Source organism: Choloepus didactylus, chromosome 8, assembly GCF_015220235.1.
Source record: "Choloepus didactylus isolate mChoDid1 chromosome 8, mChoDid1.pri, whole genome shotgun sequence".
NCBI lineage: Eukaryota > Metazoa > Chordata > Mammalia > Pilosa > Megalonychidae > Choloepus > Choloepus didactylus.
In genome coordinates this window covers 100254833-100267844 of record NC_051314.1, presented here as the reverse complement: position 1 = coordinate 100267844, position 13012 = coordinate 100254833, and the positions used below count along the sequence as shown (strand labels likewise).

General features: G+C 36.6%; 1 protein-coding gene across 10 annotated transcripts in view; it reads left to right on the top strand.

Moving 5' to 3' along the window:
• Positions 1-13012, top strand: part of DNM1L (dynamin 1 like) — a 62722-nt gene that overhangs the window by 45045 nt on the left and 4665 nt on the right. For 4 of the 10 annotated variants that reach the window (XM_037845062.1, XM_037845060.1, XM_037845070.1 and 1 more), the window contains 3 exons: positions 1871-1927; positions 2638-2715; positions 3034-3066. In XM_037845062.1, coding sequence (XP_037700990.1) covers positions 1871-1927; positions 2638-2715; positions 3034-3066 — 168 coding nt within the window. The remainder of the gene's footprint in view (positions 1-1870; positions 1928-2637; positions 2716-3033; positions 3067-13012) is intronic. The other 6 variants (XM_037845063.1, XM_037845061.1, XM_037845064.1 and 3 more) reach the window with 3 other exon arrangements.

The following is a 13012-nucleotide window of genomic DNA, read 5'->3' as shown; positions in this document are numbered from 1 at the left end:
TCCTATTAGAAAAAAAGTCCAAAATGTACACACTAGTAAGGCACTTTCTAAAACACTCAGAGAATAGATGAGGTAAGTTATTCTAAAAATTGGTACACAGACACTACTTTTAGGATAAGTTTAGTTATTGTAACATTGAAACCAACCTCATGGAAAACTGTCTGGAACAGTTTTTATTACATTGACAAGGTCTTTATGATATGGTTTCACATTAGTATTTTTCTACAAATAAATGCCTCTTTTAAAAAAAAAAAAAAACAACACTGTGCCAAAACCTTTATGTGGAATTCTCATTTAATCTTTACAACAACCCTATGAGGGTAGATCATGTTGTTAAGCCATTAGGAAACAAAGGTTTAAAAAAAAAGCTGGTAACCTGTCAAGTTAACAAAGCAAGTAAGCCAGGTGTCTGGCTTCAGAGTCAGGTAAGGTCACACCTGGTTGATAACAGAGTAGGGTAAGAATTCCTAGTCTCCAGATTCCTTGCCTTTTGTACTGTATCCCTCTTCAATTTACATTTTAACTTGTTAACTTATTATTCTGGAGACTGTTAAAACCCATGTATTTTAATCATCTGCTACGTTTCTTATTACTGGAGTGCCTACCAATGAAAAAAAATCAAAATGGGTCAAATTTCTGTCAAAAAAATTCTTATACGTAAAACATCATTATGAAGCTTTGTCATACCTTTTTTACAAGTTTTTTTCCCTGCAACTGTTATTTATTTTTAATTAGAGAAGTGTAGGTTTATAGAAAAATCCTGAGTTTTTACAGAAAAAAGGCCAAGTTCCCATATACCAACCTATTATTATCATTTTGCATTAGTGTGGTATGTCTGTTAAAATTCATGAAAGAACATTTTTATAATTGTATTATTAACTATATAGCCCATCATTTACATTAGGGTTCACTATTGTAGTGCTATGTTTTTAAAAAATTTTTTTTCTAGTAACATACATACAACCTAAAATTTCCCCCTTTAACCACATTTAAATACATAATTCAGTGCTGCTAATTACATTCACAATATTGTGCTTCTAGGACCACCATCCATTAATTTTGGCAAGTTTGAGAGTATTCATGAAATGCTTTCATTTTAGGAGCAATTTTGACTTTATTTAACCTAAATGCTTTTCTACTCTATTTGTTGCTGCCTGTGAGAGACCCATTATTAACATGTATGTCTTTCTATCTCTTCATAATCTTGCACCCATCATGGTTCTTGGCATAAAGCAGGTATTTGGTATACACATTGATATGAATTTAAGTTTCTTTAGCTCTGTACTGTAGTTACTTTGATAGTACTAGCAAATTAGAACAGTGGATAGTTGATCAGTCTATTAAATTAGATGAGTTACAAAAAGGACTATCTGTTTTCAACACTACATTTATTCCCTTAAGACAGTTTAGGATAAAGAAAAGCATTCTTAAAGGATACTTTAGTAATGGTTTTGGATAATGGGTACTGTGTGAACTTACTACAAAAGTGTGCAAGTAGAGTGACTTTTAAAGGCTTTGCCTAAGTTTTCTGTGATCTGTGTACTTCATTCTACATGGCAAACTGAAGGCTTAGACCCCATATTTTGTGGCAACCCATGTATAGCAATGTTTCTTAACTTCGTGGGAATGTCCATTGCCACTGTCACTAACATTCTATCCCCCAGGTGTGTTGGGGCAGAAAAAAACTGAGAAGCACTGGTTTAAGTTATTTGCTCTAAAGTACTGTAACTATGGCAAGAGTCCCAGTAGTGAGAGAGGATACATCTTTAAGTTACTGCACACTTTTCTATTAAGCTGAACATTTTTTTAGTTGGCATGTATTTCAATGCTCTGGTAAATCATTTTTGTCTTTATTGGTTTTGTTTTATAGGAACAAAGGAGAAACAGGCTAGCAAGAGAATTACCTTCAGCTGTATCACGAGACAAGGTAAAAACAATGTTTGTTAAGCATATTCCCAATTTCCCAATACCCAAAAATGGATGGTAAGCTTCAGAATATTACTCAGTTTTTTGGTTTGTTTTTTTCAATATCCCTTTATACTCCACTGGAAGTATTTCATTGGTTGAGTTAAGGTATACAAGTTTAAAATAAGCTTTGAGTAATTTAAAGATAATAGTATGTTGAATACATTGGGGTAAATGCTTAAAGATGACTTTTAAACTTCAGGCTTTTTAAAAAAATTGACAGTGACTTCAGTTTTGTAAATGAAATTAGTTGAAATTACTAATACTTGATAATAAGAGGGTTTTTTTTGGAGAGGTAAAATAAATGCACATAACAGAAGTTTTAGTTACCTGTAATACTTACCATAGTTGTTTCTATTAAAATGTTTATGTATATAAAAATCTGTTACCTTGAATTCTTTGCCAGAAAAGAGCTATCAAATTCCAAAAATAAACATGAAGTTTTTGGATTTGGATTTTTCTTAGGTATTCACCTGAAGAAAGCCTTCAACAAATGCAACTACAGTATAGGAAATTAGAATAAATAATAATTTTACCTCCCATCATTACTTTTGTTTTTCATGTTATTTTACTGTTTTGTTACAGAGGGGAAAAAATTCACATTTATAGAATGTATCTGAATGCAGTTTTTTGGCATCCTTGATTTTTTTTCCCTGCATTTTTTGCCTTTAGTCTTCTAAAGTTCCAAGTGCTTTGGCACCTGCCTCCCAGGAGCCCTCCCCTGCCGCTTCTGCTGAGGCTGATGGCAAGGTCTGTTCTGATTCTTAATCTAAGCCTGCATGCAACTTAATCATCTGGAAACAATAAATAGAATGGCACAATATTAATATGGAATATTGTATTAAGGTCAGATCATTTTAGTTTAATAGACATTCTTGAAATGTTCAGTCTAGTGGAAATTTTCAAATGATATAGCAATGTAAACTTCATAAAATAAACTCTGTAGACATGCTTTTGCTTATAATATGGAAGTTTAAAGAGGAAGTTATCCTACACTTTTTGAATTTCAAGCCATTGATATTTAAGTTTTGCTTGTTAAATTGCATGTTTTAACATATCTCTTAACAGTTAATTCAGGACAGCAGAAGAGAAACTAAAAATGTGAGTCTTGCTTCAGAACGGAAATGTTCGTATCTTTGGTTCTCACTGAAACACTGTCTTCAAAACCATTTAACAACCTGTTTGTACAGTGGGATCTATCTCATTGTCTGTGTTACATTCTTAATGTTCATTTAATCTAACTTTCCTAAGATGGCATTAATTCTAGTTTTAACATTGTTTTTTTTTTTTAGACTCATAATAAATTTATTTATTTATTTTATTTATTTATTTATTTTTTAATTCAGTTTTATTGAAATATATTCACAAACCATACAGTCATCCATGGTATACAATCAGCTGTTCACAGTATGATCATATAGTTATGCGTTCATCACCACAATCTATTTCTGAACATTTTCCTTACATCAGAAAGAATCAGAATAAGAATAAAAAATAAAAGTGAAAAGAGAATACCCAAACCATCCCCCCATCCCACCCTATTTGTCATTTAGTTTTTACTCCCATTTTTCTACTGATTTTTTTTTCAATTTTTTAACTTTGTTTATCAAAAAATTAAAAACAAACAGGCAAACAACAACCAAAAAAAACCCCACAACATTTCAAACAAAGCAATGGATTAAGGAAAACAAATAACCTAAAATAACTACTTTGCTTCCAATATGTTCCTACCATACCCCAAGAAAATTAATAAACCATGTCCAAACAGAGTAGTAAGAAAAACAAATAATCTAAAATAACTACATTGCTTCCAACATGTTCCTACCATACCCCAAGAAAATTAACAACCCCTAAGAAAACAAAGGAATAAGAGAAAAAAAAACCTAAAATAACTCTATTGCTTCCAACATGATCTTACTATATCCAAGAAAGTTTACAAGCCATAATCATTCCTGAGCATTCCCATAACATTGAGATTACCCTCCATAGTTTATCTGTTCTTATTAGATTATCATTCCCCCTCCACTAATTGGTATCTCTAGGTCCCCTACATTCTACAGTATAAAACATTGTACATTTTTCACAGAATTCACATTAGTGGTAACATACAATATCTCTCTTTTTGTGCCTGGCTTATTTTGCTCAGCATTATGTCTTTTTTTTTTTTTTTTTTTTTTAAATCTTCATTTTATTGAGATATATTCATATACCACGCAGTCATACAAAACAAATCATACTTTCGATTGTTCACAGTACAATTACATAGTTGTACATTCATCACCCAAATCAATCCCTGACACCTTCATTAGCACACACACAAGAATAACAAGAATAATAATTAGAGTGAAAAGGAGCAATTGAAGTAAAAAAGAACACTGGGTACCTTTGTCTGTTTGTTTCCTTCCCCTATTTTTCTACTCATCCATCCATAAACTAAACAAAGTGGAGTGTGGTCCTTATGGCTTTCCCAATCCCCTTGTCACCCCTCATAAGCTACATTTTTATACAACTGTCTTCGAGATTAATGGGTTCTGGGTTGTAGTTTGATACTTTCAGGTATCCACCACCAGCTACCCCAATTCTTTAGAACCTAAAAAGGGTTGTCTAAAGTGTGCGTAAGAGTGCCCACCAGAGTGACCTCTCAGCTCCTTTTGGATTCTCTCTGCCACTGAAGCTTATTTCATTTCCTTTCACATCCCCCTTTTGGTCAAGAAGATGTTCTCCGTCCCACGGTGCCAGGTCTACATTCCTCCCTGGGAGTCATATTCCACGTTGCCAGGGAGATTCACTCCCCTGGGTGTCTGATCCCACGTAGGGGGGAGGGCACTGATTTCACCTTTCAAGTTGGCTTAGCTAGAGAGACAGGGCCACATCTGAGCAACAAAGAGGCATTCGGGAGGAGGCTTTTAGGCACAACCATAGGGACGCCTAGCCTCTCCTTTGCAGCAACCGTCTTCCCAAGGGTAAAACCTGTGGTAGAGGGCTCAACCCATCAAACCACCAGTCCCCTATGTCTGTGGTCATGTTAGCAACCATGGAGGTGGGGTAGGCGAATACCCCTGCATTCTCCACAGGTTCCTCAAGGGGGCACTGCATCTTTTTTTTTCCCTTGTTTTTTTTTTTTTTTTTTTAACTTTCCCTTCTTTTTTAAATCAACTGTATGAAAAAAAAGTTAAAAAGAAAACATACATACAATAAAAGAACATTTCAAAGAGACCATAACAAGGGAGTAAGAAAAAGACAACTAACCTAAGATAACTGCTTAACTTCCAACATGTTCCTACTTTACCCCAAGAAAGTTACCTAATATAGCAACATTTCTGTGAACTTGCTCCTACTATATCCATCAGAAATTAACAGACCATAGTCATTCCTGGGCATCCCCAGAACGTTAAATAGCTTATCTGTTCTTCTTGGATTATTGTTCCCCCTTCCTTAATTGCTCTCTATTGCTAGTTCGCCTACATTCTACATTATAAGCCATTTGTTTTACATTTTTCAAAGTTCACATTAGTGGTAGCATATAATATTTCTCTTTTTGTGCCTGGCTTATTTCGCTTAGCATTATGTCTTCAAGGTTCATCCATGTTGTCATATGTTTCATGAGATCGTTCCTTCTTACTGCCGCGTAGTATTCCATCGTGTGTATATACCACATTTTATTTATCCACTCATCTGTTGAAGGACATTTGGGTTGTTTCCATCTTTTGGCAATTGTGAATAATGCTGCTATGAACATTGGCGTGCAGATATCTGTTCGTGTCACTGCTTTCCGATCTTCCGGGTATATACCGAGAAGTGCAATCGCTGGATCGAATGGTAACTCTATATCTAGTTTTCTAAGGAACTGCCAGACTGACTTCCAGAGTGGCTGAACCATTATACAGTCCCACCAACAGTGAATAAGAGTTCCAATTTCTCCACATCCCCTCCAGCATTTGTAGTTTCCTGTTTGTTTAATGGAAGCCATTCTAATCGGTGTTAGATGGTCTCTCATTGTGGTCTTAATTTGCATCTCTCTAATAGCTAGTGAAGCTGAACATTTTTTCATGTGTTTCTTGGCCATTTGTATTTCCTCTTCAGAGAACTGTCTTTTCATATCTTTTGCCCATTTTATAATTGGGCCGACTGTACTATTGTCCTTGAGTTGTAGGATTTCTTTATATATGCAAGATATCAGTCTTTTGTCAGATACATGGTTTCCAAAAATTTTTTCCCATTGAGTTGGCTGCCTCTTTACCTTTTTGAGAAATTCCTTTGAGGTGCAGAAACTTCTAAGCTTGAGGAGTTCCCATTTATCTATTTTCTCTTTTGTTGCTTGTGCTTTGGGTGTAAAGTCTAGGAAGTGGCCGCCTAATACAAGGTCTTGAAGATGTTTTCCTACATTATCTTCTAGGAGTTTTATGGTACTTTCTTTTATATTGAGATCTTTGGTCCATTTTGAGTTAATTTTTGTGTAGGGGGTGAGGTAGGGGTCCTCTTTCATTCTTTTGGATATGGATATCCAACTCTCCCAGCCCCATTTGTTGAAAAGACCATTATGACTCAGTTCAGTGACTTTCGGGGCCTTATCAAAGATCAGTCGGCCATAGATCTGAGGGTCTGTCTCCGAATTCTCAATTCGATTCCATTGATCTATATGTCTATCTTTGTGCCAGTACCATGCTGTTTTGGCAACTGTGGCTTTATAATAAGCTTCAAAGTCAGGGAGTGTAAGTCCTCCCACTTCGTTTTTCTTTTTTAGAGTGTCTTTAGCAATTCGAGGCATCTTCCCTTTCCCCTTTCCAAATAAATTTGATAACTAGCTTTTCCAAGTCTGCAAAGTAGGTTGTTGGAATTTTGATTGGGATTGCATTGAATCTGTAGATGAGTTTGGGTAGAATTGACATCTTAATGACATTTAGTCTTCCTATCCATGAACATGGAATATTTTTCCATCTTTTAAGGTCCCCTTCTATTTCTTTTAGTAGAGTTATGTAGTTTTCTTTATATAGGTCTTTTACATCTTTGGTTAAGTTTATTCTTAGGTACTTGATTTTTTTAGTTGCTATTGAAAATGGTATCTTTTTCTTGAGTGTCTCTTCAGTTTGTTCATTTCTAGCATATAGAAACATTACTGACTTATGTGCATTAACCTTGTATCCCGCTACTTTGCTAAATTTGTTTATTAGCTCTAGTAGCTGTATCGTCGATTTCTCAGGGTTTTCTAGATATAAGATCATATCATCTGCAAACAATGACAGTTTTACTTCTTCTTTTCCAATTTGGATGCCTTTTATTTCTTTGTCTTGCCGGATTGCCCTGGCTAGCACTTCCAGCACAATGTTGAATAACAGTGGTGATAGCGGGCATCCTTGTCTTGTTCCTGATCTTAGAGGGAAGGCTTTCAGTCTCTCACCATTGAGTACTATGCTGGCTGTGAGTTTTTCATATATGCTCTTTATCATGTTGAGGAAGTTTCCTTCAATTCCTACATTTTGAAGTGTTTTTATCAAAAAGGGATGTTGGATTTTGTCAAATGGTTTTTCAGCATCTATTGAGATGATCAATTGATTTTTCCCTTTTGACTTGTTAATGTGTTGTAATACACTGATTGATTTTCTTATGTTGAACCATCCTTGCATGCCCGGAATGAACCCCACTTGGTCATGGTGTATGATTTTTTTAATGTGTCTTTGGATTCGATTTGCAAGTATTTTGTTGAGGATTTTTGCATCTATATTCATTAGGGAGATTGGCCGGTAGTTTTCCTTTTTTGTAACATCTTTGCCTGGTTTTGGTATTAGATTGATGTTAGCTTCATAAAATGAGTTAGGTAGTGTTCCATTTTCTTCAATGTTTTGAAAGAGTTTGAGTAAGATTGGTGTCAGTTCTTTCTGGAAAGTTTGGTAGAATTCCCCTGTGAAGCCATCTGGTCCTGGGCATTTATTTGTGGGAAGATTTTTGATGACTGATTGGATCTCTTTGCTTGTGATGGGTTGGTTGAGGTCTTCTATTTCTTCTCTGGTCAGTCTAGGTTGTTCATATGTTTCCAGGAAATTGTCCATTTCCTCTACATGATCCAGTTTGTTGCCATACAGTTGTTCATAGTATCCTCTTATAATTTTTTTAATTTCTTCAGGATCTGCAGTTATGTCACCTTTTTCATTCATTATTTTGTTTATATGGGTCTTCTCTCTTTTTGATTTTGTCAGTCTAGCTAGGGGCTTGTCAATCTTGTTGATCTTCTCAAAGAACCAACTTTTGGTGATATTTATCCTCTCTATTGTTTTTTTGTTCTCTATGTCATTTATTTCTGCGTTAATCCTTGTTATTTCTTTTCTTGTATTTGGTTTAGGATTGGTTTGCTGTTCATTTTCTAGCTTCTTCAGTTGATCCATTAGTTCTTTGATTTTGGCTCTTTCTTCCTTTTTAATATATGCATTTAGTGCTATAAATTTCCCCCTTAGCACTGCTTTTGCTGCATCCCATAGGTTTTGGTATGTTGTGTTCTCATTTTCATTCGTCTCTACATATTTAGCAATTTCTCTTGCTATTTCTTCTTTAACCCACTGATTGTTTAGGAGTGTGTTGTTTAACCTCCAGGTATTTGTGAATTTTCTAAGTCTCTGATGGTTATTGACTTCTAATTGTATTCCACTGTAGTCAGAGAATGTGCTTTGAATAATTTCAATCTTTTTAAATTTATTGAGGCTTGTTTTATGTCCCAGCATATGATCTATTCTGGAGAAAGTTCCATGAGCACCAGAAAAGCATGTGTATCCTGGTGACCTGGGATGCAATGTCCTGTATATGTCTGTTAAATCTAATTCATTTATCAGATTGTTTAGGTTTTCAATTTCCTTATTGGTCTTCTGTCTGGTTGATCTATCTATAGGAGAGAGTGATGTGTTGAAGTCTCCCACTATTATTGTGGAAACATCAATTGCTTCCTTTAGTTTTGCCAGTGTTTCTGTCATGTATTTTGTGGCACCTTGGTTGGGTGCATAGATATTTACGATTATTTCTTCTTGCTGAATTGCCCCTTTTATTAGTATGTAGTGGCCTTCTTTGTCTCTCAAAACATCCCTGCATTTGAAGTCTATTTTATCTGAGATTAATATTGCTACACCTGCTTTCTTTTGGCTGTAGGTTGCATGAAATATTTTTTTCCATCCTTTCACTTTCAGTTTCTTTGTGTCCCTGTGTCTAAGATGAGTCTCTTGTATGCAACATATTGATGGTTCATTTTTTTTTGATCCATTCTGCGAATCTATATCTTTTAATTGGGGAGTTTAATCCATTTACATTCAACGTTATAACCGTGAAGGCATTTCTTGAATCAGCCATCTTATCCTTTGGTTTATGTTTGTCATATTTTTCCCCTCTGTCTATTAATATCCTTTATTGTACCCATACCGAATCTCTTTAGTACTGAACCTTTCTCCAAGTCTCTTTGTCCTTTCTTTGTTTCTCTGTCTGTAGGGCTCCCTTTACTATCTCCAGTAGGGCAGGTCTCTTGTTAGCAAATTCTCTCAGCATTTGTTTGTCTGTGAAAAATTTAAGCTCTCCCTCAAATTTGAAGGAGAGCTTTGCTGGATAAAGTATTCTTGGCTGGAAATTTTTCTCACTCAGAATTTTAAATATATCGTGCCACTGCCTTCTTGCCTCCATGGTGGCTGCTGAGTAGTCACTACTTAGTCTTATGCTGTTTCCTTTGTATGTGGTGAATTGCTTTTCTCTTGCTGCTTTCAGAACTTGCTCCTTCTCTTCTGTGTTTGATAGTGTGATCAGTATATGTCTCGGAGTGGGTGTATTTGGATTTATTCTATTTGGAGTTCGCTGAGCATTTATGATTTGTGTATTTATGTTGTTTAGAAGATTTGGGAAGTTTTCCCCAACAATTTCTTTGAATACTCTTCCTAGACCTTTACCTTTTTCTTCCCCTTCTGGGACACCAATGAGTCTTATATTTGGACGTTTCATATTATCTATCATATCCCTGAGGTCCATTTCGATTTTTTCAATTTTTTTCCCCATTCTTTCTTTTATGCTTTCATTTTCCATTCTGTCATTTTCGAGGTCACTGATTCGTTGTTCAGCTTCCTCTAGTGTTGTACTATGAGTGTCCAGAATCTTTTTAATTTTGTCAACAGTTTCTTTAATTTCCATAAGATCATCCATTTTTTTATTTAGTCTTGCAATGTCTTCTTTATGCTCTTCTAGGGTCTTCTTGATTTCCTTTATCTCCCGTACTATGGTCTCATTGTTCATCTTTAGCTCTTTGAGTAGCTGCTCTAGGTGCTGTGTCTCTTCTGGTCTTTTGATTTGGGTGCTTGGGCTTGGGTTATCCATATCGTCTGGTTTTTTCATATGCTTTATAATTTTCTGTTGTTTTTGGCCTCGTGGCATTTGCTGAACTTGTTAGGGTTCTTTTAGGATTTGTAGACCAATTGAAGTCCTTCTTTCTAATTTATCAGATCTACAGCTTCGTGGAGTACACTTTCTCTAACTAACCAGCAGGTGGCGTCCACGAGCCACCTGTTCTCCACAAGCCAGTTCTCCCCTGCTTAGCCTTTTTGGTGAGTGGGGTCCAATTGGTGTACCCAGCTTGCGTGTGTAGTTGGTGTTGTGGGGTCCAACTGGTGTACCAAGCTTGCGTGTGTAGTTGGTGTTGCCTGCCCTGTATATGGGGCGTGTTTCTGGGCAGTCAGGGAGGGGGGGTGGCCCTAACAATCAAATCTCCCTGGTGATCCTAGAGTTTTAAAGCTGCTGCAATAGTCTAATCCTTCAGTTCAGTCCTGCCACAGTTTGTCTCTGTCACTGACCCACAAGTCCTTGGTATTGGCGTATGGCTCCTGAGACTTGCAAGTGGGCCCCTCTTCCAGGCCGTGCACCCCGGGTCCTCTGTTGAGGGATGACTGTGCTATGTCACAGGTGAGTGCCGTCCCCCCAGGGCAGTTCTGGGCTGCTGGGCTGTGTAGGGAGGCTCCCAGTCTGCTGAAATGATGGCTGAATGGGGCTTTGTTAATTCACACTGCTCTACCTTCCCAACTCTGGGACAATCAGCTGAGGTTGCAGGGAAGGCTAATGTCCACGCCCAGTTTTGTGGTGTGTGCCTGTTATTTGAAGCACTTCCGTCACACTGGGTTGTCTGGGGCAGTTCTGGGCTATGGGGCTGGCGATGGGCAGGAGTGTTTCCTGTCCACCAGGATGATGGCTGTGAGCGGACACCCCCCTTTTCTTGGGAAGTTGTGGTGTTTAGTGAATTTTCTCAGCCACTGGATTATTGCGTTTTGTCTCAGAGCTCTCCTAGTTCTGCTCTTGACTTGACCTGCCCAAATTGCAGGTCTTTGAAGCTTTCTGTATTGGGCTTCTTAGAGTAATTGTTTTAGAGAAAGAAAAAAGGATTAAAAAAAAAAAAAACAAAAAAAACGGGCCCTCCTCAGAGATCTAATGGGTTATTGAAATGCTAAGAGACAAAGCAACCAGGGCCATTAAGGAAAGGTCCACAGGGCAGAGAGATCAGCTTTTCTTCGGGATTTGCATATGCGCCTCAGGGCCCTTCCCCTTTCTATGTTCACCAGAACTCCAAAAATCCTCCGCTTTTATTTTGGAGTTTTTCATGTTGTTTTTTTTCTATGCCTGTCTCCTCTCTGCTGGGCTGGCTGCTCTCAGATTCTCTGGTGTCTGGTCTCAGTCTATCTATGGTTGGAGTTTGTATCAGTAGAATGAGTTTCCGATAAGGGCTGCCACTGCAGTTCTCCCTTCTCCTTCCCGGAGCTGACAGCCCCTCCTCCCCTGGGACTGAGCCTAGCAGGGAGGGGCGCGGGTCCCCTGGCCGCAAAAACTTACAGATTTCGCTGATCTCAGCAGTTCCACGTTTTCATGAGTGTTGTATGAAGTATGCCCAAAGTTAGATTGCTCTGTGGTGTCCAGTCCACGCAGTTCCTGGTTTTCTACCTACTTTCCTGGAGGAGTAACTAAAACATACAGCTCACCAGTCTGCCATCTTGCCCCGCCTCCAACATTGTTTTAATTAATAACACATATTCTGTTACCTTCAACAATAGTCTTGAATTTAGTACTTTGGTAGGTAATTAAGATGTCAGAGGTGGATATTTTACTTTTGGACATTTCCTATTCAAAGATTTTGTGATCTGTCCATACTAATAGATAATCCTGTAATGCTTTTTTCTTATGCTTCCATTCAGTTTGCACTTACCATGCGAAATATATAGCTTAATAGGCGCTTCACCACTTAAGCAAATTCAGAACAAAGAGGGGAAGTGTGCAAGTTTAGGGCTGGATAGTCAATTTTTGATAGCCTCTTAGAAAATTAAATATCTGTAAATTATTATTTCTAGTGCTTCTGTCATGTAGCTCTTTTCTTATTGTCTAGATTTATGGTTATGAACCTCAAATAAAGGCTTATAAATGTCTTATCTTCTCAGCCCACTGTCCTCAAATCTCATTATATAAATTGTTGCACAGGTTTTATTTTATTCATGGCATCACACTGAATGTGCTCTTCCCTTAAAATTTCATTTGATATGTCATTAGTTCAAAAGCATTAAAAAATATAATTACTTATTTTTAAATTAATATGTAATATAGATATACAACCTGTATTTAGATGTAGCTCACCTTAACTAACATACTAGAGACATATTTTAGCTAATAGTTTGATTCAGAATACCAAACCCTGACTTTTTCTAAGAACTGCTAGGTTATACTCTTTCTGTTAAATTTATATAAATTATTTTTATTTCTGTCTATAAATTTCAGGTGTCATTATAGCTCCCATTTTTGATGCAATATCAAAAATAGATGAATTATCTATTTTTCCCATTACCTATTTTTACTCAATTATCTATTTTTGTCATTACCCTAAACATTACCTTTTTCTTTTAAAAGTCAAGATTCTAACACATACCAGAATAGAAGGTGCAAAGCACTAAGTTTCTTTCCTCAGAGTGTACATATTGAGGGAACTTATGTTGTATTTATGGCACAGTTCACATTTTTATTAAAGAGTTTGTATTTTTACTTATGGCATTTTTGTTGG